Source organism: Telopea speciosissima, chromosome 8 (genome assembly GCF_018873765.1).
Source record: "Telopea speciosissima isolate NSW1024214 ecotype Mountain lineage chromosome 8, Tspe_v1, whole genome shotgun sequence".
NCBI lineage: Eukaryota > Viridiplantae > Streptophyta > Magnoliopsida > Proteales > Proteaceae > Telopea > Telopea speciosissima.
Genome location: NC_057923.1, coordinates 20,048,700 through 20,073,775, shown reverse-complemented (window position 1 = coordinate 20,073,775; position 25,076 = coordinate 20,048,700). Strand labels below are relative to the sequence as shown.

Genomic DNA, 25,076 nt, shown 5'->3' with positions numbered 1-25,076 from the left:
GTTGTGCACTCTATACTCTTGCATGCTTCGGTGTTACTGTTTTTGTTTCTTTACCCTGATGATTATTTTCTCGTGGAATATCAGGGGTGTTAATAACCCCTTTTCATGATGGTGTATTAGGTTAAATTTTAATATCTATAAACCTGATCTGTTGTTTCTTTGTGAGACTAAGTGTCAGAACCACCTCACCCTTTGTATTGCTGGGCTTTCCCCCCCTCTGTAAACTTGTTACCTTCTCTAATACTACTGTTAGGGCTCGGGGTAAGGGGGGCATCTGCCTTTTCGCTAAAAATGATGTGACTGTGGTGGATTTGACCACTAATCCATAGTTTATTGGTGTGAAAATTTTGGACAATTTTTTGGGAGCCTTTTGGTGTATTTTTATTTATGCTCCCCCACAACACCATTTGCGTGGTGATTTTTGGAATGTGCTCTCAAAGTTTGTTTGTACTTTTGCGGAGCCCTTCTGTGTCATCGGTGATTTTAATAAAATTCTAGGGCAAAGTGATAAGTTGGGCGGGAACCCTTTTCATCCTACCACGTCCTCTTCTCCCCTCTCTTACATGATTGAGTCCTACTCTCTTGAGGAAGTTAAGCTTCATGGCTCACCTTTCACGTGGTCCAATCGTCATAAACCTCCACACCTAATCAAGGAGTGTTTAGATAGGGGGTTTTGTTCTCCTACTTGGTTTAATCATTTCCCTTTGACCTCCCTAAGGAAAGGGTCTGCCCTCTGTTCGAATCACCACCCCATCATCTTGGATACATCCTCCTCTAGGACCTCCTTTAAAAAGCAATTCGACTTCCAACTTGCTTGGATCCATCACCCTAAGTTCAATAGTTTTGTTTCTAATTTTTGGAACATGAACTCCTCTGACTCCTTTCCATGTAGATTATCCTCTTTCTCCAACCTTTTGAAATGCTGGAACCGTAACACTTTTGGCCACTTGATACTCTAAAACTACAACTGGTCAGTGACATTGGTAACTTGGAAGATCTTGATCCTCCTTGTAAGGATGAGTCATTTCTTTCTACCAAGAAGCTCCAATGGATTTTAGATGCGAAAGAATGTTTCTGGTTGCAAAAGTCGCGACAAAACTATATCAATTCGGGGGATAGGAACACCAGATTCTTTCATGCTATGGCCAAACAAAATACCAGGCATCGAAAAATTGATTTCCTCTGCCTTGAAAATGGTGAGAAGGTTACCAACCCCAAAGAGATTGCCTTGGCTTTTGCGGATCATTTCTCTAGAATTTTCACCACCTCCTCTCCTCTTGATGCTGATTTTGTGGAGTGTCTGTTCTCCCCTTGTGTCCTTGACTCAGCCGTTCCTTCCCTCTGCTCTCCCCCCTCCCTTGAGGAAATGGTGTTCTCTCTTGAGCCTCTTAAATCACCTGGGATTGATGGTTTTCAAGCTTGCTTTTTCTAAAAGTTCTGGGAGGATATCAAGGATTCTCTATTATGCTTTGTTTGTAACTATTTTTCTACTCAATCTATCCCTACCAATATCAATCACACTCTTCTCTGCTTAGTCCCGAAGTCTGACTCTGGTTCAATTATTGGTGAATTCAGACCTATCAGTCTGTGCTCTGTCCTTTATAAGATAATTGCTAAATTGCTGGCTAACAGACTGAAAACTTTTCTCCCCTCTTTTATTTCCCCGTTTCAAGGTGCTTTTGTTCTGGGCCGACAAATCTCTAATAATATAATTATCTCCCATGAAATTTTCTACTACCTTAACCATAAGAAAGGAAAAGGGGGTTGGATTGCTATTAAGATTGATATGTCTAAAGCCTATGACCGCATGGAGTGGTCCTTCATCTCTGCCATTTTCAAATTTCTTGGATTTGGGCAACAGTGGTGTGATTTTATTTTGAGCATTTTTTCTTCCACAACTTATTCTGTTAAGCATGATGGGACCCCTTTTGGTTTCTTTAAGGGGACCAGAGGTATTAGAGAAGGTTGCCCTTTGAGTTCCTATTTGTTCATCACTGGTATGGAGGTTCTTTCTCGGCTGATTACTGCCTATAGAGAGCTAAATCTCTTCAGAGGCATTCAGGTTGCTAGAGGTGCCCCTGAGATTACTCACCTTCTTTTTGCTGATGACATTTTCATTTTTTGCAGAGCCACTTCTAATGATCTACTTACTATGAAGGCCATTTGGATCTTTTTTCTGATCTTTCAGGACAGGAAATTAATTTCAATAAGAGTGGAGTGCATTTTAGTAGGACTATCTCCAAGATTGAGAAAATTCAGTTGAGCAGGATTTTGGGTATTCGTGAGATGCAGCTTGACTCCTCTTACTTAGAAACTAAACTCTTTCCTAAGAGATCCAAAGCTAAACAACTTATTCCTCTGGTGCATAGAATTTCTTCTAGACTATCCATGTGCAAATCTAATCATCTTTCTTTTGCAGGGCGCGGTGTTCTTATTAAATCTATTTTACATTCTTTACCTACTTATTTTATCAGTTGCTTTTATTTTCCTAAATCTATCTGTAAGCAAATTGATTCTGTTAGCTATAATTTTTGGTCTAGTGGAACTAATTTGCATAAAAAACACTCTTTGATCTCTTGAAAAGCCATGAGTGCTCCCACCCACCTTGGGGGCCTTGGTTTTTGCCTGCCCGTACCCAGAACTTGGCCCTGCTTCTCAAGTTAGGGTGGCGGTTGATCTCTGAGAATAATTCAATTTAGGCTAGGGTTTTGAAAGCCAAGTACTATCCCTAGACCTCGCTTTTTGACCCGGTTACTAGGCTTAGAAAAGGCTCCTAGTGTTGGAACAGTATCCCTAAGATTATTCAACCCCTCCAGTCTTTTTGCTTTCGTAGAATTGGTAATGGCAGGGATACTTATTTATGGACTGACCTGTGGATCCCTTCTGTTCCGGGTTTCACCATTAAACCTAGTTCTTCTCAAGGAGTTTACCCTGAGAAAGTTAATCTTTTTATTGCCAACCAATCTTGGAATGTGGACCTCCTCAGAGATGCTTCCCCATCTCTTTTATATCGGATCATTAATATTCCCTGTTCTGAGTCCCCTAACTCTTGGTGGTGCATGCTAGCTAGGGATGGTCGCTTTAAAACAAAATTTGCGGCCTCCTTTATTTCTACCATTTCGTTAAGTGACTTTTCTTCTATCGGTTGGTGGAAATTTTTTTGGAAACCCAAAATTCTTCCTAAATTTAAACTTTTCTTCTGGCTTGTATTACATGCAGGGATTCCGGTTAATGATTTTATTTCGAAATGGACTCAGGTCGATCCCACTTGTGCTCTCTGTGGCACTTGTAATGAGACCCTCTGGCATATCTTCCTCTCTTGTGACTGGGTTAAGCACATCTAGGTAGCTAGTCCTTTGGGTCTGAGGACTGAATTCATTTCATTTCCTTCTCTCAGACATTTTTGCATCTCTGCTTTGCTGGACAGACAGCTTGACAAGCCCTCTTTAATTTGGTTTTTTCCTGTTTTTATTATTACTTGTTATGTTATTTGGTAGGCTTGAAATAATTTTCTGTTTAATTCTGTGTGACCCAACCCTAGTCAGATTCTTTGTCGAATAAACCAGTGGTTATTGGATTTAAAGATTACCCCATCCCTCTCTTCTAAATCTAGTGTCTTTTCTCCTTCTCATTTGGATTTGTCAGATTTTACTAACCATGCTTCCTTGTCTAGTTTTGTTTTACCCATATTTGATTTTCCTGTTTTGTTATGCTCAGGGTTTGATTGCAAAGTTTTAGGTAAGCCTGGTTGGGTCTTTGGTTTTTTGGTTGATGGAAAACTTATGTTTCTGATTGCTGGTCGAAGTAAAAACTACCATTTTTTGGAACCTGAGCTGACTGGAATCCTCAACACTCTAGATTTTGCTACCTTGAGAGGTTTGAAGCTGAAAGTAGTTTGGTGCTCTAATGAAATGCTACCAAGACTTCTTCCAACTCCATCCCTTTCCCCTTGGCCCCTTGAAGTCCTAGACTATTTTTTGAAGATATCTGCCAAAACTACTGACATGTCCTTTAAGTTAATTACTAATCTTCCTTGATCCCCTGAGGTTCCTTGATCCCCTGAGGAATGGAGCCATCCTCAAAAAAATTAGAGACTAAGGCCAGTAAATCAGGGTAGATCAAATCCCAAGCTTTTGAAAGAAGCAAGCTTGGTAACCGTCAGCCCTAGGAGCTTTCAAAGGTCCAAAAGAGAAAACTACCTTTTTATTTCATCTAAAGATAGGGGGAGGGGGGAGCAAAGAAAGGAAACATCCTCATGAGAAAGGACATGGGGGGAATAAGCATTCAACAAAGTCAGCATCCAAAGGGTTAGAATTGATGAAAACCCCCTTCAAATGAGAAGCAAAAACATGGACCATCATTTTGGAATCCTCAACCTTGTGTCGCTCCGTATCCCAGATGAATTCAATTCTTCGTTTTCTAAGAATTTGATTTTTTTATGCGGAGGAGGCTTTTTGGCTTAAAAAACTTAGTATTTCTGTTGCCATCTCTGATGTAGAGATGCCTAGATTTTTGAAGCCAAAAAACTTCCTCCGCATTAAAATTCCAAGAGTAAATTACTCCCCCCTCCCCTTGATTATGCTCGAATGACAAACCCCTCCCTTGGGTATTGCGTAATGACTCTCCCCTCCCCTGCATTGACAAGATTCTATCAACCGTACCCATTCTGTTAAAAATGGCTGTTAAGTGTTAGAGAAAGACCATATTACCCTTTGAAAGTTAAGTGTTAGAAAGAGACCATATTACCCAAAGGAGGGGTTTGTCATTTGAGCATAATCGAGGGGAGGGGGGGAGTAATTTACTCAAAATCCAATTCACTTGCTTATTCTACTCTCTTTTTGGTGGCCAAAAAAATTCTACAAATTAAAGACAAAAGCCCAGTCTTTGGTTGGTCAGTTCTTGTGTTTACCATTCTCCTACCGGTTGTTGTGAGCTTCAAATCTAACTTTCAAAGGTCTTCTCTGTGTCTCTCTCTGTCAACGCTAAGAAGCAAATACATCCCTCGAAGTTAGAAAGTGAGAAATACCCTTCTTCATTAGTTCGGTTTATGATCGCTTTCAATCACTACAAAATAAAAAACAGGAACTCTAACAAATTAACATGGGAAAGTGAACATGGAATCCCTAGGGATTAGGTAGTGACTCTTGCTGTTACTAGCGCGTGAACGGTGAGCAAAAAGGACTAAATCAGATCGGCAACAATGGTGAAATGTAGCAGGTGTTGCTTACATCGCTCAATGAAGATGGTCAACCTGGCTGTCATCTTATTTGGGGTTGCCATCATTGTTTACTCTCTTTGGTTGTTAAAGAGATGGAAGGAAGGAGTTAGAGAAATTAGTTCTGAAACCACTATTCCTACACCATGGTACCCTGTTTCTCTCTCTCTCTCTCTGTTTTATCTTTCTTCTTTTCTTGCTTTTCTGCTTTCTGGGTTGTCTTCTCTTTTCTTTTCCTTTCCTTATTTGAGATATTTTAAGGTGATGATCTGTTCCATTTGACGAAATTGATTTCATATATATCCAAATATGTCCTTCATAAGTCCTATCTTGTTGGAACAGTAACAAAAAATTGAAGTTACAGGACATCCTATCCATTACTTAACTACTTTCTTAATCTGCCCAAATTTGATTAATGGGTTTTAAGAAATCTCTGTTTCTTCTCTGGTTATTGTAAGTTTTATAATTGATCTTATAAAACTGTTACTTTACAGGTTCATCTACACATGTTTGGGTGAAGGAATTGTTGTGTGTTTGAGCATGCTCTCTGGCCACATGGTTGCTAACTGTATCAGTTCTTATACTCTCTTCACTGTATCCTTTATAAGCTTCTCTATCATTTTCTACATTTAGCTTCTTATTCACTGTTCAATCAAGTTGTCCTTAACCTGTGTTTAAGTATTTAGCATCTGTTTGCTCCATTCTTTGCCTTCAAACTCTGGCATTTATTTCTATTTTCTACAAGATGGATTGGAAAGATGTATGACTTCTTAAGCCCGATTAAGAATCGTACTACTAGTAGAGTTTAGTTTGCGATTTACGCCAATTTATGAATTTGTCTGTCCCCTTCTTGTGATAGAAAATCTCCAAATACATTGATTTGCAAGATGAGAAATTTGGCAACTTCCTGAGAATCAACTTAAGTGTGTCTCGTTTGCTCTTGATCATGATCTTAGCTGCACAGGTAAAAACTTGTAGATGGTAAAGATTTTCGATTTCAGTTTCTTATAATCATAAATTTCAGATCAATTCTGTTAATAGTTGCCATCATTTTGCCTAACTCACAATTAATCAATACAGATGTTTCTCAATTTCAGATCAATGCTGTCATAGTTGCATTCATTCTATGGGCCACTGGAGCAGAACCAAGGAGTCATTGTCGCAGTTTCGGCACACCTGAATTTAATCAATCCTTTCTGGTGATACCTGACTCTCCGGTTCAACTTAATGGAGGGAGTTCACTTGGAAGGAATTTTGAAGCTTAGAAATGAGGGAGGCCAAGACTAAGTCTTCCACTAACTATCTACTTTGGTACAAAGAAAAGCCTCACTTAAATAATGTTCGTTTACAGCTATTCATCTTCACAAGCCATATCCAAATAAGCAGCATCAGGAGAGCATCCCTGAGTATTGCCAGAATGGGCTCAGAAAGCAAAAATAAAATCCCCCCCCCCCTTTTTGGTTCTCATAACATTCATTTACATACTCTCTATACTAGAATTTTAATAGGATAGCAGTTTTCTGTCTGGCACTCTCATGTGTTTATCTCTCTCTTTCTCAAAACAAGGGTATTAAAAACTTAAAATCTCGGGTACGATTCAGCGGAAGCGAATTGGAATCGTTGCAATCGATGGGAGAAACTATTTAAATCTCAAAACGAAACTTAGGGTTTCGATCGTTACCTTAAGCTTCACAAGCGTAAAGCCTCTACGCGATCTTAGCCCTTCCGCAATGAGTCCCACGCGTATACGTACAGCTTTGTGTTCCCTTGAATGCAAGCTCCTCTATAATCAATTGAGATTTTGCCATAACCCTAATCACAGACTGATAGAAAAGAAAACTGGAGAAAATGGAAAACGTCAGTAATATTATAAGAGTGTATCCCAGGGTTTTCACACCATATCTTTATATAATGCACAACCCTAATACTAAGTGACGGGATAATTATCAAATTACCCATGGGTTTTTCTAGTGGGAATCGGAATTTGATTCATAATCGAATTTTTTTCCAACAAAGGGGGCAAAAGTGTCTTTTCATGTAGAGAGAAGAGAGATAGACTCATGGGAGTGCTGGCATAAGCCACACTCTCGGACAGAGTTCTTTTTCCCATTTTAATATTAGATGTTTAGCCCCTGCTTTAATAATTTTAGTTCATTTCTGTTGGTTCAACCAAAAATTGATAAATACCATAAAAAAAATTTGATAAAATACCAGTTAGATTGGGCGGTTAATGGTTAAAGCTTCAAAATAAAATCAATGGAAGGGACTTGGATCCATTTCTTCTTAAAGTTAAGGGTTATCCCAATCAATATTGAATGCTTAGTTTTATTCAAAGCTGAATTCTATAGTAGAAGATGTAGAAAGTTCTAAATGGGGGCTTGTAGCTTCAGAAGGGAATGTGAAAGATCAATGCTGGTGGAGCAATAAACAAGGGTAAGAAAAGGTCGGTGAGGGAAGTTGTCATTTGAATGTGTTTGGTTTCTTCTTTAAACAATGTTCAAAAAAAGAACCCTTAATCATGTCCACGATTTACAAAAACATGTTTAAAACTCTGTTTCTATTTTTGGCGTTTTAAACACGTTTTGTCTTATGCCTCTCAAAATAATAGGAAAAAATGCATACTTTTGCCTTCTACGTTTTAAATGAATTTGCATTTATTTGACATTAAAACAAATTGCCATATGTATCCTACGTAAGGTTTAAGCAAAAATGAGTTCATTAAGAAGTGAGGTTCCTAATTCAAGATGGACTACAACTATAATATCATTATTTTAATAAATCTTTCCATTTAAAATGTAAGATAACAAGAAAAAACACAAATAAATTCCTATAAGAGAGTATAAGACTCCTACTTTCATCTAACACGTGTCCGAATAAAAATATAATCATATCGAATCAATTGCTTTTGCTGAAACAGTTCCTTATGCAAAAACTACAACCCTTTCATTTCATGTTTATTCTTTATTACTATTTTTTTCCCTGAAAATTATAATGAGTTGTGAAATATATATATATGCATAAATGTTGGATGTTATAGTTGTTTTGAACATGAGATGTAGATATTCAAGTAATAATTCATCAATTTATATTATACTGTCATTTTTTCGATCACATTTTTCTTAATCTACAAGTTTAAAATCCGTACCGTATGTGTTTTTTTTACCCTTTTTTAACTATTTCCATCGGAGTTTCGCATCTTTTAAAACCCGTACCTTCCATTCTCGTTTTTATTAACCATGGTTATTACATTCAAGAACTTGTTGCAATTTTTTCCAAGAACTTATTAAGCGTAATTGGATGGAACGTTGGACTAAAAGTACAGCTTCTTCAAGCATCAAGGACATGTGGTGCAATTTACCCTTCTCTTTTTCAACTTTTTTGTTTTTCAAATAATTCTACTCGCTGAGTTGTGAGTGAGTAGTCTTGATCGGGATGTGAATATCCCTACTAATGATGCTGAAAACTGCGACTCCAAAATAAGTTTTTTTTTTTTGTTTTTTTAATCAATTGAGAGCTGCTATACAATAAAACGAAGAAGGTTTATTGATATATACATATTACGTATCTTGGAATAACAGAGATGGGGAGAGAAAAAATAAGATAAGAGTTTGGTTCTATCGAGGGAACAACCTCACAACTCTATGAGAATTCTAAGAGTTTGTTTTAGGATCAAACACAATTAGGGATGTAAACAGATCGGATTCGACTCGGATACAGATCAGATGTGATCGGATCCGGATATTCTTTGATCGAATACGAATACCTCTAAACAGATTCGGATGGATTCAGATGCAGATCGAATTCGGATTTTCGATCATCCGTTGTGTAATCTGAACCTTCCTCCCCCTTCAGATTAAATTCACTCTCAATCCATATCTCTTAGATCATGATTCTCTTTTCCTCATGTTCTACTATTCTAGAACCAGTTGAATCTTCAAAAACCCTCAAGGTCATTATTTATTTAATTTTTTATTATTAAGTATTCGGATTTTTTTTTTCGGATGGATTTTTATCGGATTATTTGGATTTTTTTCCAATATCTCTAAACGAATATGAATGTCCTTAAACAGATACCGATTCAGATTTTCAGTTATCCATTTACATCCCTAAACCCAATCAAAAGTCTACCTCCATTCATTCTCTTGTGATCCATAAATACACGTACAAGTAGTTAGAGAACTAACCACTACTCCTATAATTTCTCCACTTATCCACTAATATTTAACTATATCTCTCATAGCTGCTCATCCCTACTTACCACTTATGTAAAACATTACAACTACCTTACACCACTCATGGACATTAAAATATGGCAAAAAGGTCGCGGTACATCCTTATGAATTAGTTTGGGGAACGTTCATCTCTCATTACCGTCGATTTCACTAAGCAAAATCTAAGCCGTAAAAATGTCTAAATCTGTTTAGTCTTGCTATCACTGTGACAGTCGGTGAAAATCTCTCCCCACAGTCCCTGGCCTCTCTCCCGATTGAAGAAACCGAGAGGTTGAGAGACTTGCGACTGTGAGCTGCTACCTCTTGGGTTCTTCTAGAGATCATCGAAACCCACATCAGGTAGAATCTTCTTGATTCTTCTTCTTACTCCATTAATCCCTAACTAGGTCTTCTTCTCATCTCCTCGATCCATCTCTCTCTAATGGCTTCTCCTCCATCGTCGGTGGTGTTTTCCTCTGGTTCTAACGGATAAGTCGGAATTAGGCAAAGGGGATTTTACTGAGGGAGAGTCATTTCAGAGTAATCTAAACCTTCTGTATCTCAACCTGGGGATATTGTAATTTTTTTTTTTTTTTTGTCTCGTCATGGCTTCCTTATGCTGGTTTTCTCTGGTTGTTATGGCATTTCGTGCTGGAGCTTCTGCATCTGGGTTTCTCAAAATTTGATAAAAGAATCACTATATAGGTGGAGAAAGGATTAAAATAAGTGTTTATAGTTTTTATCTTTCTTCGTTTCAAAACCATGGGTGAAGCAATGAGAGGTAAACCCAGTGAAACCGAGCATCTCTCTCTGCCAATGGCTGGGTACCCGATAGATCTGTTGAAGAGATTCACGTCTGTGAGTAATCAGGCGACCGAAATTGAGGCTGAAACGGAAGATAGTGAAGGAATCGAACTGAATCTTGGGCTTTCTTTAGGTGGTTGCTTTGAGGTAGACCCCAAGGAGAAGAGGCAGCTCATACGTTCATCTTCGGTCGCTGGGTTAATGACTTTTTTGCGGGAAGATGATGCTGTTACTCCACCACCTGTTGCGCCTTTGCCCAGAACCTGTTCATTGCCTACTGAGATAGAAGAAGAACGGAGGAAACAGAAGGAGTTACAGTGTCTGAGGAGGATGGAGGCGAAGAGGAAGAGTAGAGACATGGATTCAGCGTCATAGTAGGGATTTCAAATAATGACCTATTGTTAGGATGACAATCGGTTTTCGGTTCAACTGAGGAAATACGTTCAACGACTCAGATTGTGCTTGGTGAAATCAATGGTCACCAGGGAAATACGTCCTGCAAACCTATTTCACACGTACGTACCGCGACCACTCACCCTTAAAATATTCAAATTAGTTCAAATTAACTAACATGTAACATTCCTTCCTCCTTTGAAGTGTCCTTGTCCACAAGGACAAACAAAGGTGGTTGTGGTGAAGTCGATATGCACCCGAACTACCAAGGTTAACTTTTGAATGTTGCAATGAAAGGGGCTCTAACCATGGTTCGTAATCTCGGATCGGATCGGCCGATCCATCCAGGCTTTACTGGATCGTTCCCTGGATCGGACAACTCAGTTGGATCAGTCAATCTGATCCGATAGTTGTCATTTTTGGGGTTTTTTGATTGATATTTTAGGGATTTTTGACTTTTTTTTTTTTTCTTTGAATTTTCGAACGATCCGTATTTTTTAATGATCTAAGCCCTATCTAGTAAAACCTAGAAATACATCATTTTGACTGATCTAGGCCAAGTTGGAACAATTTGGATCAGCATCGGCCATGACAGATCCCGAGTTTGATGCTTGGATTTTGAACCTTGGCTCTAACTTTACAACCAAGTTAAGACCATGGTCATATGAGAAGGACTAGCTAGCTGAATAATCGATAGATTTTCTCCCAATTATCATTCTTGTCCGTGAAATTGTCGAATACAACATTAGGAAGTCCTTCATAGCCTCAACCTTCAGGAAGTCATCCATCCATTTTGATTAACAGAACACTCTTCTAAGGGTTGTTGGTTGTCAAACATTGTATTAAAGAGTTGGTGTGTCTACATTTGCTTGAACATCCATTCTTGGCTAGCCATTATAATACTAATCTGAGCTTTGATCAGTTGAAGACGTTGCTCATTGGCCATGCATGGCTTTGGATTTTGGGTGGATGCTCGCAAATTTATGCTAACCTCAAACTCGGTGTTGGGAGTTTGAGTACTGAGCCTCTCAAACAACTCAATGAGTTTTGAAAGAATTTGTTTTTGCCCATCAAGTTTCAAGAGGATTTGTTGTTGTCCTTCTTGAAGTGTACAAACATCTCCCTCTAGCTTCACCACCCTCTGATCTATAATCGGCTCTAATACGTATCTATTATGTATCTTGGAATAAGAGAGATGAGAGAGAAAATTAAGACAAGAGTTTGGTTCTATTGAGGGAACTGCCTCACAACTCTAAATTAGAATCCTAAGGGATTGTTTTAGGATCAAACACAATCAAAAGTCTACCTCTATTCATCCTCTTGTGTTCTATAAATATAGGTACACGTAGTTAATGAACCAACCACAACTACAATTTCTTCATTTATCCACTAATTAACTAAAATCTCTCATTGCTATTCACTCTCACTCTCTCATAACTACTTACCCGCACCTACCACTTACCTAAAATATTACAACTCCCTGATACTACTCATGGCATTCAAATATTCAAACTAGTTCAATTTAACCAACATGTAACAATTTGCCACATTGTCATGTGTTTTGGTGGTTTAGAATAGGGGTGTGAAACCCTAAATTGAATCGGTCAAATTGATCGAACTTGATAAAAAAAAATCTGAACCGAATCGATTTCTTATTGGATTGGCTTCAGTTTTAGATGTTTTGAAACGACTGCAAACTGACTTGCATCAGACCGATAAAAAAGCGCACCAAATCTAAAAACTAGATCAAATAGATACCAACTTGAAAATCCAAAAAAAAAAAAAAAAACTTGTTTTTTGTTCATAATTATGTATATGTATACATCATAAACCGAACCCACACCAGACCAAACATGACATCAAACTGATAATAGCTCAATGTGAGAAAGTCTATATAAATTGAATCCAAACCAGACCGAAACCAAATCTTTCCTTATTGGGCCAGATTTGATTTCACCCATTCTCAGCTCAAACCGATTCAGCACTGACTAAACCGGATTGAACCGACCACACTCCTAGTTTAGAACTTGTTTGACGAAACTGAAACCGTCAAGATTGAAATAATTGTTCAATACTTCAATGAAACTCTTGTGAAGTTGGCACATTAAATTATGATCCTCTCTCTCTTCTCCGACTCAGAAGGCCTATTTGATGACGAAACCGTTTTCTATGAGCATAGGAGATTTTCCTTTATGGATGTAAATGAATAATCGAAATTCATTTCCGTATCCGTGTCTGTATCCATTTAGCACTATTCGAATCCGTCCGAAAGCTAAACGGATACGAATAGGCTATAGCTATCTGAAAATCTATATTTACATGTAAATGGATAAAATATCCGATCCGGATCCGTGTCCATATCCTTTTGGCACTATCCGAATCCGTCTGAAAACTAATCGGATGCAAATGCAGATATAGCACTATCTAAGCCGAATCCGATCCATTTACATCCCTATTTCCTTACTGATATCTAAATTAGGGAAAATGATTACTAATTATGAACTAAGGGTGTTAATGTAGAATTGAAATTGGACATTTAGATCAAGCCAAATCAAATTAAAGTAAATTAGTTTGGTTTTGGTTTAAAAAGTTGGAATCTGTTTTTCGGTTAAGTTTTATGACTAAAACCGCTGATCCGAACTGAATTACTTATTCTTAAATCGAATAAAGAATCAAATAAAATTATATTTTTTTTATATTTCAATCAACTATAGATAATAAATTTTATTTCTTTTAATGTTTGGAAAATACTTAAAATAGAACCTAATAAGACCATATTTGGTATGATAACTATTTCATTTCAAATTGATTTCATGAAACTGTCAAGAAATAGATTTTTGGGTCAAGAAATTGAAATTGTTTTAGTTGTATCAATATGAAATATTTCAAGAAAAAAAAATTTATTTGATCGTTCAATTTTTGAGAATAGATTCTCTATATTTTTTTGGAAAGGATGGTGGTAGGACGAGGCGGGACTGGGAAGGGGGTGGGGGTGGTGGTGGTGGTGGTGACAATTGTGGTGGTGGTGAGACCATTAGGAGAGGAAGAAAGATGATGCTTTACTTTTAACTTGAAATTACTATTTTGTCCAACCATGTGCTCATTAAAGATCAAGAGTGAAATCAAATGAAATAAAAATTCTGAAATAGCTCCTTAGTTATTTCAGAGTTTCTATTCCATTTGGTTTCTATTTTAATGAAATAAGGTGTAAAAACAAACCAAACAATTTTTGAAATAAAAATCACCACATTTGGGATAATTTGATTTTAATTTTAAAATAGAAATCATACAAAATTTGGTTTTATATCGAACAAAAAGTGAAATCGAACCAAATAATTTGAACTTAATTTAAAAAGTATATTTATATTCTAGATTCGGTTTGATTTTGATTCTTCTATTTTGAATTTTGAACCAAATCGATTTTTGTTTTCTTTTTTAGAAATACCAAATCGATTCACAAAAGGCGGCTTCGTGGTCGAGTCTTTGCAAACTGCCTTGGGAAACGTGCCTTAAAGGGGTTAGTTTGTCCAAAAGTATGCCACCTGTTCATTTTTCAGTCGCAATTCTAAAATGCGCCAAGGTTTTCTATAACTCTTTCTTGATTTACGTTCCTAGTGATATAGGCTGATAGCCACGTACCCTTCTAACCATCATGGTTATCGCGAGGGCCGGACCAACCGATCATCTACGTAATCAGATGAGAGCTCCATTCGACGGCCACGTCAGCACGGAGTCCCCACTATAAAAGGGTGAAAGTCCATAACAGGTTTACCTTAAGACCATTTGAACAACGAAAAAGACCTAAAATGCGCCCACAGCACTCTTTATCCGGCGCCCACGGTTCGCCAACGGATCGAAGGTTAAGTGCTTTGGCGAGGCATCTCTCAGATGATCCTTCCACTTTTTCCATGGATTCCCAAAACACCATCTCTCCCTCTCCAACTGCTGCTTTCAATGGCGATTCTGTGTTCGCCAACGTTGTTCGAGCTCCTGAAGATCCGATTCTTGGGGTAACCTTCTTACTTTCCTCTTTCTGCAACCTTGATTGTACTGGTTTTTTTTTTTTTTGTTAATGATCTTCTGATTAGATTCCATCTTCTTCTTATTCTTCCTGCTCTATTTGTATCAGAATCGTTTTCTTTTCTTACGTTCAGAATTTTTCGTAGTCTCATTGATACCAAATTTCTCTTTTGTTATTGTCGTTTGATTATATGATATTGGTTGATTAAATGTTTGTATAATTCATTTAGATCTTCGTATGAACTTTATGTTTCGTTGTATCTGCTTCATTTCCCTACTGTCTATGCCGCAGATGTTTGGAAATGAAAAGTTTAGTAAGTTAATAAGCAATATACTCTCTGGGATAACAAAATTCTGAAATTGTAGAAATACTAAGAGTCTAATCTCGGGATATATTTTGAAGTCGAATCTAATATGATTATTGGCTTTAAGCTCCCTTCATCAGGAGGAAATACCGACATAATTTTGTAGCAGATTGGTTTATCTCTAATGCATAATTTTCATTTCGATCAAAAAAAAAAAAAGTTGCAGGAGATTGGTTGCGTATACATCTCACCTTCCGCCACGGTCATAGTGATCAAACTTGACGTTTTCCTGATATCAAAGATTACGCTTCTTTTATTTATTTATTAAATTATTTTTTGTGTGTGTTGGGGGGGAAGACAAGCGCCTATTCAACCCAATGGGTGCTGCGAAAGCAAACTACTAAATTTTTAACTTTCTTTGTGTGAAGCAAAACTTGTGTGTTTTTGTTACAAGAAGATGAATAAGAAACGAGTATGCTTGTTGATACTCTGTCCGGATGCTTTATCACCTACACCTGAAACTATTTCATTAAGTTGAAAGAAGTCTTATAAGTTGAAGACACTGCCCTCCCAAGTGCCAAAACGTTTTGATGAACTACATCTCACAAATGAAAATACCTTAATTGCATGCTCTTTGTCTGGGAGATGGCATGATGGGTGTCGTAAATAACTTAATTTTTCTGCGCAACCAAAAATGTCTTCCATTGGCCCTCTATAACAATTCCACGATATTAACTGTTTTCATTAATGATGGACATATCTATATTCATTGCACCTGAAAAATGAAGTCGATGAGCCAATGGCAGGGTAGCTCTTTGTTTCTTCATATGGCGCACAAGTCCTACAACAAATTGTACTGCCTAGGCAGGTCCTTCAAAATTTATTAATAAGGCATAAAATAGTCTAATATATGTGTGTTTTTGTGGGGAGGAGGGGGGTAGGGTTTGGGATTCTGAAAAGATAATGGAAACCCCAAAATACAAAATCAGTCCCCCACCCCCTTCGAATGATGTTTATGCTCTATTCAACTCCCCCCCCCCCCCCTTCCTTTTCTCAAATCACTACTTTCTTCACTTTCTTATGCCTAATAACTCATATAGCCTGCTCTATTGATTCCTATCACCTCTTTAGAGGTTTTTAATCTTAGCATCTCTTTTCTGTTTGACAACTTGATGCAGATTTTTTTTACTCATTTCTTATACTAACTATGAATTATTTTCAACCAATCAGGTGACTGTTGCATATAACAAGGATACCAGCCCAATCAAGTTGAATTTAGGTGTTGGTGCCTATCGAACAGAGGTGTGTTTCTCTGATGACATTTTTTGATTTTTTTGCTAACATGTAGGAATAAACACATGTGGATTTGAATTTCAGAATAGATGCCTATTTATGTGTATTCATTTGTTTGAACTTTTCCATTTCACTGGTAACTCCTGTTGGCGGTCATACATTAGACTGGGAATTGGATTCCATTTTTTCTGGTGCTAGTAGTGCCATGCTTCAGTCCTATGAGGCATACCTGAAAAGATGTACAAAATAAATTGTAGTAATGTCTGCGTCTCTCTCTCTCTCTCTCTCTCACACACACACACACCCATAAACCACATTCAACTAGCAGACAGGCATATGTGTTCTCACATGAAAAAGAGTTTAGTCACATCTAATTAAAAATTATTTCAATTGACGGACATCGTGTGTAACAGGAAGGCAAACCTTATGTTCTGAATGTGGTCACAGACACACACCCACCCACCCACATTCAACTAGCAGACAGGCTTATGTGTTCTCACATGAAAAAGAGTTTAGTCACATCTGATTAAAAATTATTTCAATTGACGAACATCATGTGTAACAGGAAGGCAAACCTTATGTTCTGAATGTGGTGAGACGTGCAGAGCAGATGCTAGTACAGGACCAGTAAGCTATTGAATCATTGTTATTTCTATTACTGACTTTAAATGAAGTGGTTATTGACTTTTTACAAATCTCAGGTCTCGCGTTAAGGAGTATCTCCCCATTACTGGATTGGCAGAGTTCAATAAATTAAGTGCTAAGCTCATTTTTGGTTCTGACAGGTAAAAATAACCTGTAGTTTTACTTGGAATTATAATTGCAGTAATATGGAAAGATCTGAGAAGTTAAAGCATTGCAAGTAGACAGATACAAAATTTTTGAAGGATCAATAAACCTAAAGATTAATGTTTGTTATTGTTAAAAATGTCCTACTTCTACTTTTATTGAACATATTTTGTTTTATTGCACTTATTTTGATAGTTTGCTTGCTTTGGTAACAGCCCTGCTATTCAAGAGAACCGGGTGACTACTGTCCAGTGCTTGTCTGGTACTGGTTCACTCAGGGTTGGTGCTGAGTTTTTGGTCAGACATTATCACCAAGTAAAGAACTCACGTTTGTTTATTAAACCTGATTCTTTTCTAAGTCGATGATTTGTGTAACTTACAATTTAACTATCCCTCTTTTACCAGCACACAATATACATTCCGCAACCTACATGGGGGAACCATCCAAAAGTTTTCACTATAGCTGGATTGTCTGTGAAGACTTATCGCTACTATGACCCAGCTACACGTGGACTGAACTTCCAAGGTTTGTGCCTCTCTGATGCTGAGCCTATACTGTTATAAAGCTATTTAGGGTCTTATCAGCAATGTTACAGTAGTGTGTCACCAGTGAATCTTCATTTAGGTATTATGCATAATTTGTTTTTCTGTATCAAGATCAAGATTAAATAATATTTACTAAATCTGATTTTTTTACTGAATATTCAGTAATTGTAGTTCTTCAAAGTATATTTGGTTATTCATTCAATTCTGTTAATTTGTTTTTTCTGTTTCAACTTTCGAGTATCCTGTTTGGCTCTTGTGTTTTACATCTGATGTTTTGTGGCACTTTTTGCATTTTATGATATTTCTTTATCTGTGGGAAACAGGCCTTCTAGAAGATCTTGGTTCTGCTCCAACAGGAGCAATAGTGCTGCTTCACGCATGTGCTCACAATCCGACTGGTGTTGATCCAACCCTTGACCAGTGGGAGCAGATTAGGAAGCTGACGAGATCAAAAGGATTGTTGCCTTTCTTTGATAGTGCCTATCAGGTAACTTTGATTGATCCAAAACCCAAAGTAATTCGGGATTGTCAAGTCCCTTGTGATCTTGGAATAACAACTGGATAGCAATTATGTTGTTGGAAATTCGATTATCTGAACTGGCTAATGATTGGTCCACAGTAGTCATGGCACATATGTAGGTGCAAAGTCTCAAGACGCCAACGCAAGCGTCATATATTTACATTCCAGACCATATGTCATAGTTATTTAGTTATATAATATATGCATTTACAGTTATTTAGTTAATTAATTATTTTATAATTTATGCATTTATAGTTATAGTTATTTAGTTATGACCCTCCTCAGACCCCGCAGTGGCAGGAGTGCACTGGGTACACCCTTTTTATTCACTGATATAATTCATCATCCGTGTAGTTATTTAGAAAAAAATTATAAGGTTTCTTCTTTCCCTGGGTGTAGGCACTTGACAATTTCAGATTGGTCCATTCTAACTGTCATGTGAATTGTTCAAATTCTAGGGTTTTGCAAGTGGAAGCCTGGATGCCGATGCACAACCTATTCGCATGTTTGTTGCAGATGGTGGTGAATGCCTTGCAACTCAGAGTTATGCGAAGAACATGGGACTCTATGGGGAGCGTGTTGGTGCCCTCAACATTGTAAGAAACACCTTTCAAGCAATTATCTATCGTTTCAAAATTGGTTGCTGCTTATTTTCTCTTTTGATTAAAGCTGTGTCATATTATGAATCTAAAGGTCTGCCAATTTATAGGTTTGCAAGACAGCGGATGTAGCAAGCAGGGTTGAAAGCCAGCTCAAACTTGTGATCAGGCCCATGTTTTCCAGTCCACCTATCCATGGTCCATCCATTGTAGCTACCATCCTCAAGGACAGGTATAAATGCTGCTGCTATCCAGGAATGATTTAGCCCTTGCAATTTGAGTATACCAAGTTTAATTTTGGAAAAATGATAGGCAAAGCAAGTCAAATTAACAAATTCTCTGTTATGATAACTTAATGCAGTCCAAATAATGAAATAAGGATTATGATAAGACGGATTTAATTAAACTAATATAAATCAAGTGAATCATTTAATAAAATAATTACAATAATGCTTTGAAGGGTGAATAAAATAAAAGATGCAAATACTGTATATCTAAGTCAGAGCAAGGTGACATTATACAAGGGGTTAAACAAGCTCTTATTTATGGACTTTTTATGCCATTAATATTTTCCCCTAAGTTTGTGTGCTTTGACTGCAGGGATATGTATCATGAATGGACAATTGAGTTGAAAGCAATGGCTGACCGGATTAAAAGCATGCGCCAGCAACTATTTGATGCTCTACGTTCCAGAGGTTAGCTTGTCTTTGGGTTTCTTATGTTAGTTTATTGATCCTCATTTCCTGCATTTTTTTTTTATCGTGGCTGCAAAGTTAGCTTTGGTTCAACTATATAATTGCATTGAAATCAAATGTCTAGTTCCCAATTCGGTTGCAATGACCTGCCTTTTTAAAGTACATCTTTTGTGAAGGACAAATTCAGATTCTTTTGTGAGGAACTCGGTGATACTTGTATCCAGTTTACAACAACTGCTGCATATATACTATTCTCAGTTAAGCTTACATGATTTGATGCTTTTTCTTTGCCTCTATGCAGGTACACCAGGCGATTGGAGTCATATTATTAAGCAGATTGGAATGTTTACATTCACAGGATTGAATACAGAGCAAGTTTCCTTCATGACCAAAGAGTATCACGTCTACATGACATCTGACGGGTAAAGTTATTTCTCCAATGGTATATTTGTCCATTAAATACCCATTCTTTGTGAAAATAATATTTATTCCCTGAATCATTTTTCAATCAAATATTAGTGGGAAGTAGTCTGATGAACCAATTACCATAGTTGTCAAGGTGTCGCCTTGGCCGACTTGGGCGCCTTAGTCACCTAATTGGTGTCACCTTGAATTTGAACCTTCCCCGACGTGACAACTATGCCAATTACCTGTATAACTGTTTACTGGAAACAAGTAATTCCAAACATGCGTAGTATCACCAATATTTGTCTGTAAATTATGTTAGTTTTCGCTTATGGTCAACCCTTCCACACCCAGGTGTCTTCTATTCAAAGCCTCAATCTCAAATCATTATATTAGCTGTTTATTAATAAGAAATTCGTGAATTATTGATCTCACCAGCTTCAATCCATTTCATTGAGGTTATTGACATGCTGGGATATGGGTTAAGAAGTTTTAGTGTATTGGGTTTAAGCTTCAATATTTATTGAACTTGAAAGTCCTGTATCAATGGTAGAAATTTACTATAAAATTATGAATATATTTGTTGGCTCGCTTTTTCTATTTCTGATAATGTTGTTCCCATGCTCTCTCTCTCTCTCTCTCTCTCTCTGTGTTGCAGAAGAATTAGCATGGCAGGTCTGAGCTCAAGGACAGTCCCTCATCTTGCAGATGCCATACATGCAGCTGTCACCCGTATTGTTTAATCAATATATGGGCAAAGCTTAAGTTAGCAAAGCTCATTTTGCTGTTAAATCTGTGGCTGGGGATTTCCTTTTTGAAGTTTTTTACCCTATCTTATATGCAATAATCATATCTCCATGTTAAAGTCGCATGGACATAATTTTTTGTGTAGACTGAATTTGCTTTTATTTAATCTTGGTTTAACCTTTTTCTTTTTATGAAAATCTCGGTTTAACCGTTGTTTCATCAAGTTCAAAGAATTAGAACAATTAGTGAATACAGATTATATGAAAAGAGGGATCTTTGGGAAAAGCCTAGACCTCCTGATCCTATCAAGTATATACCTGCAATTTCAAACCCTATGATAACCTCTGTGAACATGGATTGGTGATGAACCAGACAAAGTTTGGGTCAGAGATAGACCACCAAGTTTGATAGGTCGATCATCCAAACTATTATCAATTTATCCAAACTTCAAATGTTGGAACGTGATGGTGAATTGCTTCCAATGTAGGCGGATAAATTTATTTCATCACCCTTGGTTTTTTGACAAACAAAATTAGACTCCCAAACCATGGTAGGAGAAAAACATTGGTTTAGCATTTTTGGGGGAGGGAAGGAAATGTGATAATTAGAACAGAGGGAAAGTGTTCTCTGACACTGAGAAAGGTACTCTGGATGAACATATCATGACAGCTAAAACATAATAAACAATGTACAAGAAGGCCTTTACAAAAGAGAAAATCCATCTCTCTCTCTCTCTCTCTCTCTCTCTCTCTCTAACATATGAAAGAAGTACAAGTATACTGTATGTATGCGGCATGTAATGCGGTTGATGATGGAATTGTAGCACATCAACTCGGATGTGTTAATCTATCATTAATATTAGAGGCAAAATTTCTACAGTTCAGATCACGAATGGAATATAATGGAAGGAAGTCACCAATCCTCAAAGGAGCACACTTGATTCTCCCAACCTAGTTTGTTACAATCAAATTTTCAACGTGATTGCTTCTCAGCTAGTTACAAGGAATGAGATCAATTGATCTTCAATTAGGGGTTCGGTTGTCGTGAGGCAAAGAGGAATCCCTTATTTCTGATCAATTCAAATAAAATAACTGTTAGCAGAAAGAGAAAGAAGGTGGTGCTCCGGAAAACAACAAACATCAAGAGGAAATAGAGTGTCTTCTTGTCAGTTTTGATGAACCAAAAGATTTGCAGTGCTACTGGTGTCTCAAGAGATTTGGAACCTACCTTATAACACACTGTTTGTGGCAAGAGGAAGATGGTACTGAAAGGTCCAGTGTCTTACAATCAGCAGTTCTATCGATTTATTAGTTACTACTCATAAGGGATTTGTCTTTTCTATTGATAGTCGGCATTGACCTTAGGTGAGTCGTGCTTCAAGGTCGGACTGAACTAAAAGCAATTTCTTATCACAATAGATAAGAAGAAAACTAGAAAGAAAAGGACTCTTTTTCCAAATACATCTTGCATTGGGGCGTTTCCTTTCAAATGACAACTATCCTTCCCTGCTAGAGTACCTAGAAAGCTTGTCAAAGCTGGCTCTTCATATTAAATCATGCAAAGGAGCCAAGCTTATCAAATGAAGCTCAACAAGCAAGACTCAGGACAGCGATGCGATTGACCAGCATGAGAAAGAGAACAGACAGGCGGACAACCCTTGAATGAATTGATTCTTTCATAATATACTGTCGCTCTAAACCTCAACCATATGACCCATAAACAAAGTACAAAATCTCCTCAAATTAATATTCGCTCTCACTCTCGTACATTCTGTTGCTTGATTGATTTACTATCACCATGACCACGGGAAGAGAGTGTTCGTAAATCAGCTCAGCCATTGTTTGGTATTCTTCCAAGAAGATTTAAGACAAAACTGAGCTTGGCTGGAACTGAACAAGATTTGGCGAACGAGTACACAGGTAAAAGGTTAGTTTTCCAGCAATATTGGTTTTTGAGGTTTGCAATGCCTGATTTTGAGGCAAGTCATAACCAGGAGATAGCTGATTCTTGTTTACCCTTTAGCTGTAAATGAGTGGAAAGAGGACCCACTTGACTACCCAGGTCATAGAAAATACAACATCGAACATCTACTATTTGAGATTGATAAAATAAGATGAAGGTGTATGGAATAACCAGATATCATACAATGCTAAGAAGAGGCCCAAACTTAAGAAACAACTTCCAATGCAGTAAAGCTTTTTTCCTCTTTATGCAGGAAAAATATCTCAAATGATCACCACATGATTGACAGATAGGACTTCCATCTTTAATCTTCAATTCAAAACAAGAATTCCCAATTTCTCAATGGCAAATAATCAAGCACAAAAACGGCAGTTCTGACTGTCCCTTCCAAGAGAAGCCAAACTAGGGTTCATCAAAACTGGTTCTGATAAGTTAGCACAAACTCCAATTTTATTTTCAATAATTAAGAGAGAATATCTAGTTTTTAGTTCGATAACTAAAAGCCACCAATTTCACACGAAACTTGAATAAACGGAGTTACCAATAAAGAACAATTCCATCACCTCGATTGATTAATCCACAAAAACACAAGAATTCGGAAGTTAAACAGTCACAAACGAACCAAATCGACGCAGGATTTGATAGAAACGGTTGAATACAGTTGAGATACAAGAATCAAAAGCGTAATCTTACTCATCTAAGTCTGCTGGGACTCCAATGGGATACTAAGCTCTTGCGGCACGACTTCAGTGGGTTTGGGACGATTCTTCGCAATGGCGGGAATAGCAATAAAGGCCTTGGTCTTGCTGATAGGTTTGCTCTTCTCGAGTTGTACAATGTCACCAACCTTGAACTGGTTCTCAGGGTCGTGAGCCTGAAACTTCTTCTTCTTCCTCACCCTTCTCTTGTACTTTGGATGTGGGGCGAGACGCACCACTTCGACCGCAACAGTCTTGTCGTTGGTAGCGCACACGACCCTTCCCTGCAGCGTTTTCATGGCACGAATTTGAGGAAGAAAAGAAGGCGGAGATGGCTGTGAAGTTGAAAGAGATGAAGAGGGTTTGTTGAGATGATGAATTGGTGAAGATCCATGAAGGAATGGAGAGCTGATGCTGAGAGATTTCAATTGAGGGAGTATTAGAAATGACGACGGGGAAGATAACAACATTGTGGGCTAGCGAGGGGTGGAAGGGGGAAGAGGATTTCGCTCCTTCGCCTCTTATCTTTGTGGATGAGGTGGGAGTTAATCGAATGGCAGAGTAAGGAAGGACAACCGGCTGAGGGAGTGCAGTGAGGTGAGGTCTGGTCAGTTTTCAAATTGCAATCATGCCCTTAGTTCATTACGTTTTTCCTTTGGAGAGGGTTTACCGGTTTAGGCAATTAGCCAGGGCGTTAAATGGTCCGATTCGATTTAAATCAATTAATTAAATGATCTCAATTTTGAAACCATAATCAAACCATTTGTTAAATGGTTTCACGGTTTTGGTTTAAATGGTTTTTGTTTGATTCTGGCACATTTATGTACATCTAAGATTGTTAAACGGTCCGGTTTGATTTATACCATTTAATTAAACTGTCTTAATTCTTAAACCATAATCAAACCATTTATTAAACAGTTTCACGGTTTTGGTATAAACATTTCGATTTGGTTTCGATAAACGGTTTCGTTTTGATTTTGAAACCCTTAATTTAGGCTTCTATCTAGTGAGCTACTGAAGAGCACTATTAAAACATGCAGGCAACCATGGAATTTAAAAATAGTAACAAATCAGGCGTATCGGCTAATCCATATTGATATCGGACATGGGTATCAGTTGTATCTGATACCAATACTTGATTGTTATGGGTTCAATTTAATGGATCAGTCGGGTATTGATTACCGATAAGGGTGTCAATTGGTCCGGTTCCTTAACAGTTTCAGCCCTAAGAGGTCAGGATTAGAATCGGACCAATAAGCTAACTGGTTTCAAACCGGAGATCTAGGAACATTAATTAATGGGTGGGCCGATTCTAGTTCCAGTTCCTAATCGATTCCAAGCAGTTCAAAATAAATTAACAAAAATTTCTAACACATACTAAATATATCCAATAACAATATAACAAGATTAATTTCAATGAAATGAGATATGCAGCCCACCATCGATTGTTTTTTCAAATCACAAAACTAGTCCGTAGTACCTCTTATTTTATATTCAATTAATAAGTAGGATGCCACCATTTTTATAAATTAAAATTATTTTAAGGCATGTTCTTAAGTTAGCATTCCCAAATGGACCTTTAAATTAAAAGGAGTCTTGCCTTAAGGGAAACTCCATAACCGGGTTCAATCTAATAGGCAAATCATAAGAAGAAACAGTGTCTATTCCTAAGAGAATCTAAGAAAGGTTCCTCAAAGGAGGAGAATCTTCCCTCGAACATCAAAGGTGATGGAATCCCAAATTTGATGGAAGATCCAACATCTCATAATCCTCTCTCCAAATATGGTAGATGGTTGCATTGAATGCATGTTTGCCCACAATACTGAAACTTGATTTCGCTTAATTAAAGTTCTATATGACCCACTTCCACTCTC

At 37.5% G+C, this 25,076-nt stretch overlaps 4 protein-coding genes across 4 annotated transcripts; 3 read left to right on the top strand and 1 right to left on the bottom strand.

The window, feature by feature from the left end:
* Positions 1-5,124: 5,124 nt before the first annotated feature.
* On the top strand, positions 5,125-6,550 carry LOC122670616 (tetraspanin-19-like). The gene is made up of 5 exons (XM_043867557.1): positions 5,125-5,364; positions 5,710-5,809; positions 5,895-5,975; positions 6,075-6,179; positions 6,313-6,550. Exons 1-5 carry the CDS (start codon positions 5,201-5,203, stop codon positions 6,478-6,480), a joined length of 618 nt encoding a protein of 205 aa, XP_043723492.1. The 5' UTR covers positions 5,125-5,200; the 3' UTR covers positions 6,481-6,550.
* Positions 6,551-10,188: 3,638 nt separating this feature from the next.
* On the top strand, positions 10,189-10,605 carry LOC122672124 (ninja-family protein AFP2-like). The gene has a single exon (XM_043869621.1). It carries the CDS (start codon positions 10,189-10,191, stop codon positions 10,603-10,605), a length of 417 nt encoding a protein of 138 aa, XP_043725556.1.
* A 3,797-nt stretch (positions 10,606-14,402) lies between these two features.
* On the top strand, positions 14,403-20,694 carry LOC122670872 (aspartate aminotransferase, cytoplasmic). Its single transcript, XM_043867888.1, has 12 exons — positions 14,403-14,633; positions 16,179-16,250; positions 16,807-16,868; positions 16,943-17,026; positions 17,246-17,345; positions 17,436-17,556; positions 17,900-18,063; positions 18,555-18,692; positions 18,806-18,927; positions 19,296-19,390; positions 19,692-19,812; positions 20,454-20,694. The coding sequence occupies exons 1-12, from the start codon at positions 14,430-14,432 to the stop codon at positions 20,536-20,538; spliced, it is 1,368 nt and encodes a 455-aa protein (XP_043723823.1). The 5' UTR covers positions 14,403-14,429; the 3' UTR covers positions 20,539-20,694.
* Positions 20,695-23,098: 2,404 nt separating this feature from the next.
* Positions 23,099-23,751, bottom strand: LOC122670873 (30S ribosomal protein S17, chloroplastic). Its single transcript, XM_043867889.1, has one exon. The coding sequence runs from the start codon at positions 23,670-23,672 to the stop codon at positions 23,202-23,204; it is 471 nt and encodes a 156-aa protein (XP_043723824.1). The 5' UTR covers positions 23,673-23,751; the 3' UTR covers positions 23,099-23,201.
* Between the last annotated feature and the right edge of the window lie 1,325 nt (positions 23,752-25,076).

Bases quoted from the DNA above. Each gene is read 5' to 3' on its own strand.
- LOC122670873 (XM_043867889.1), bottom strand. From the start codon at position 23,672: ATGTTGTTATCTTCCCCGTCGTCATTTCTAATACTCCCTCAATTGAAA.
- LOC122670872 (XM_043867888.1), top strand. From the start codon at position 14,430: ATGCGCCCACAGCACTCTTTATCCGGCGCCCACGGTTCGCCAACGGAT. The intron at 14,634-16,178 runs GTAACCTTCTTA...TCAACCAATCAG, and splicing joins CTGAAGATCCGATTCTTGGG to GTGACTGTTGCATATAACAA. The intron at 18,928-19,295 runs GTATAAATGCTG...CTTTGACTGCAG, and splicing joins GCTACCATCCTCAAGGACAG to GGATATGTATCATGAATGGA.
- LOC122672124 (XM_043869621.1), top strand. From the start codon at position 10,189: ATGGGTGAAGCAATGAGAGGTAAACCCAGTGAAACCGAGCATCTCTCT.
- LOC122670616 (XM_043867557.1), top strand. From the start codon at position 5,201: ATGGTGAAATGTAGCAGGTGTTGCTTACATCGCTCAATGAAGATGGTC. The intron at 5,365-5,709 runs GTACCCTGTTTC...GTTACTTTACAG, and splicing joins ACCACTATTCCTACACCATG to GTTCATCTACACATGTTTGG. The intron at 5,810-5,894 runs GTATCCTTTATA...CCTGTGTTTAAG, and splicing joins GTTCTTATACTCTCTTCACT to TATTTAGCATCTGTTTGCTC.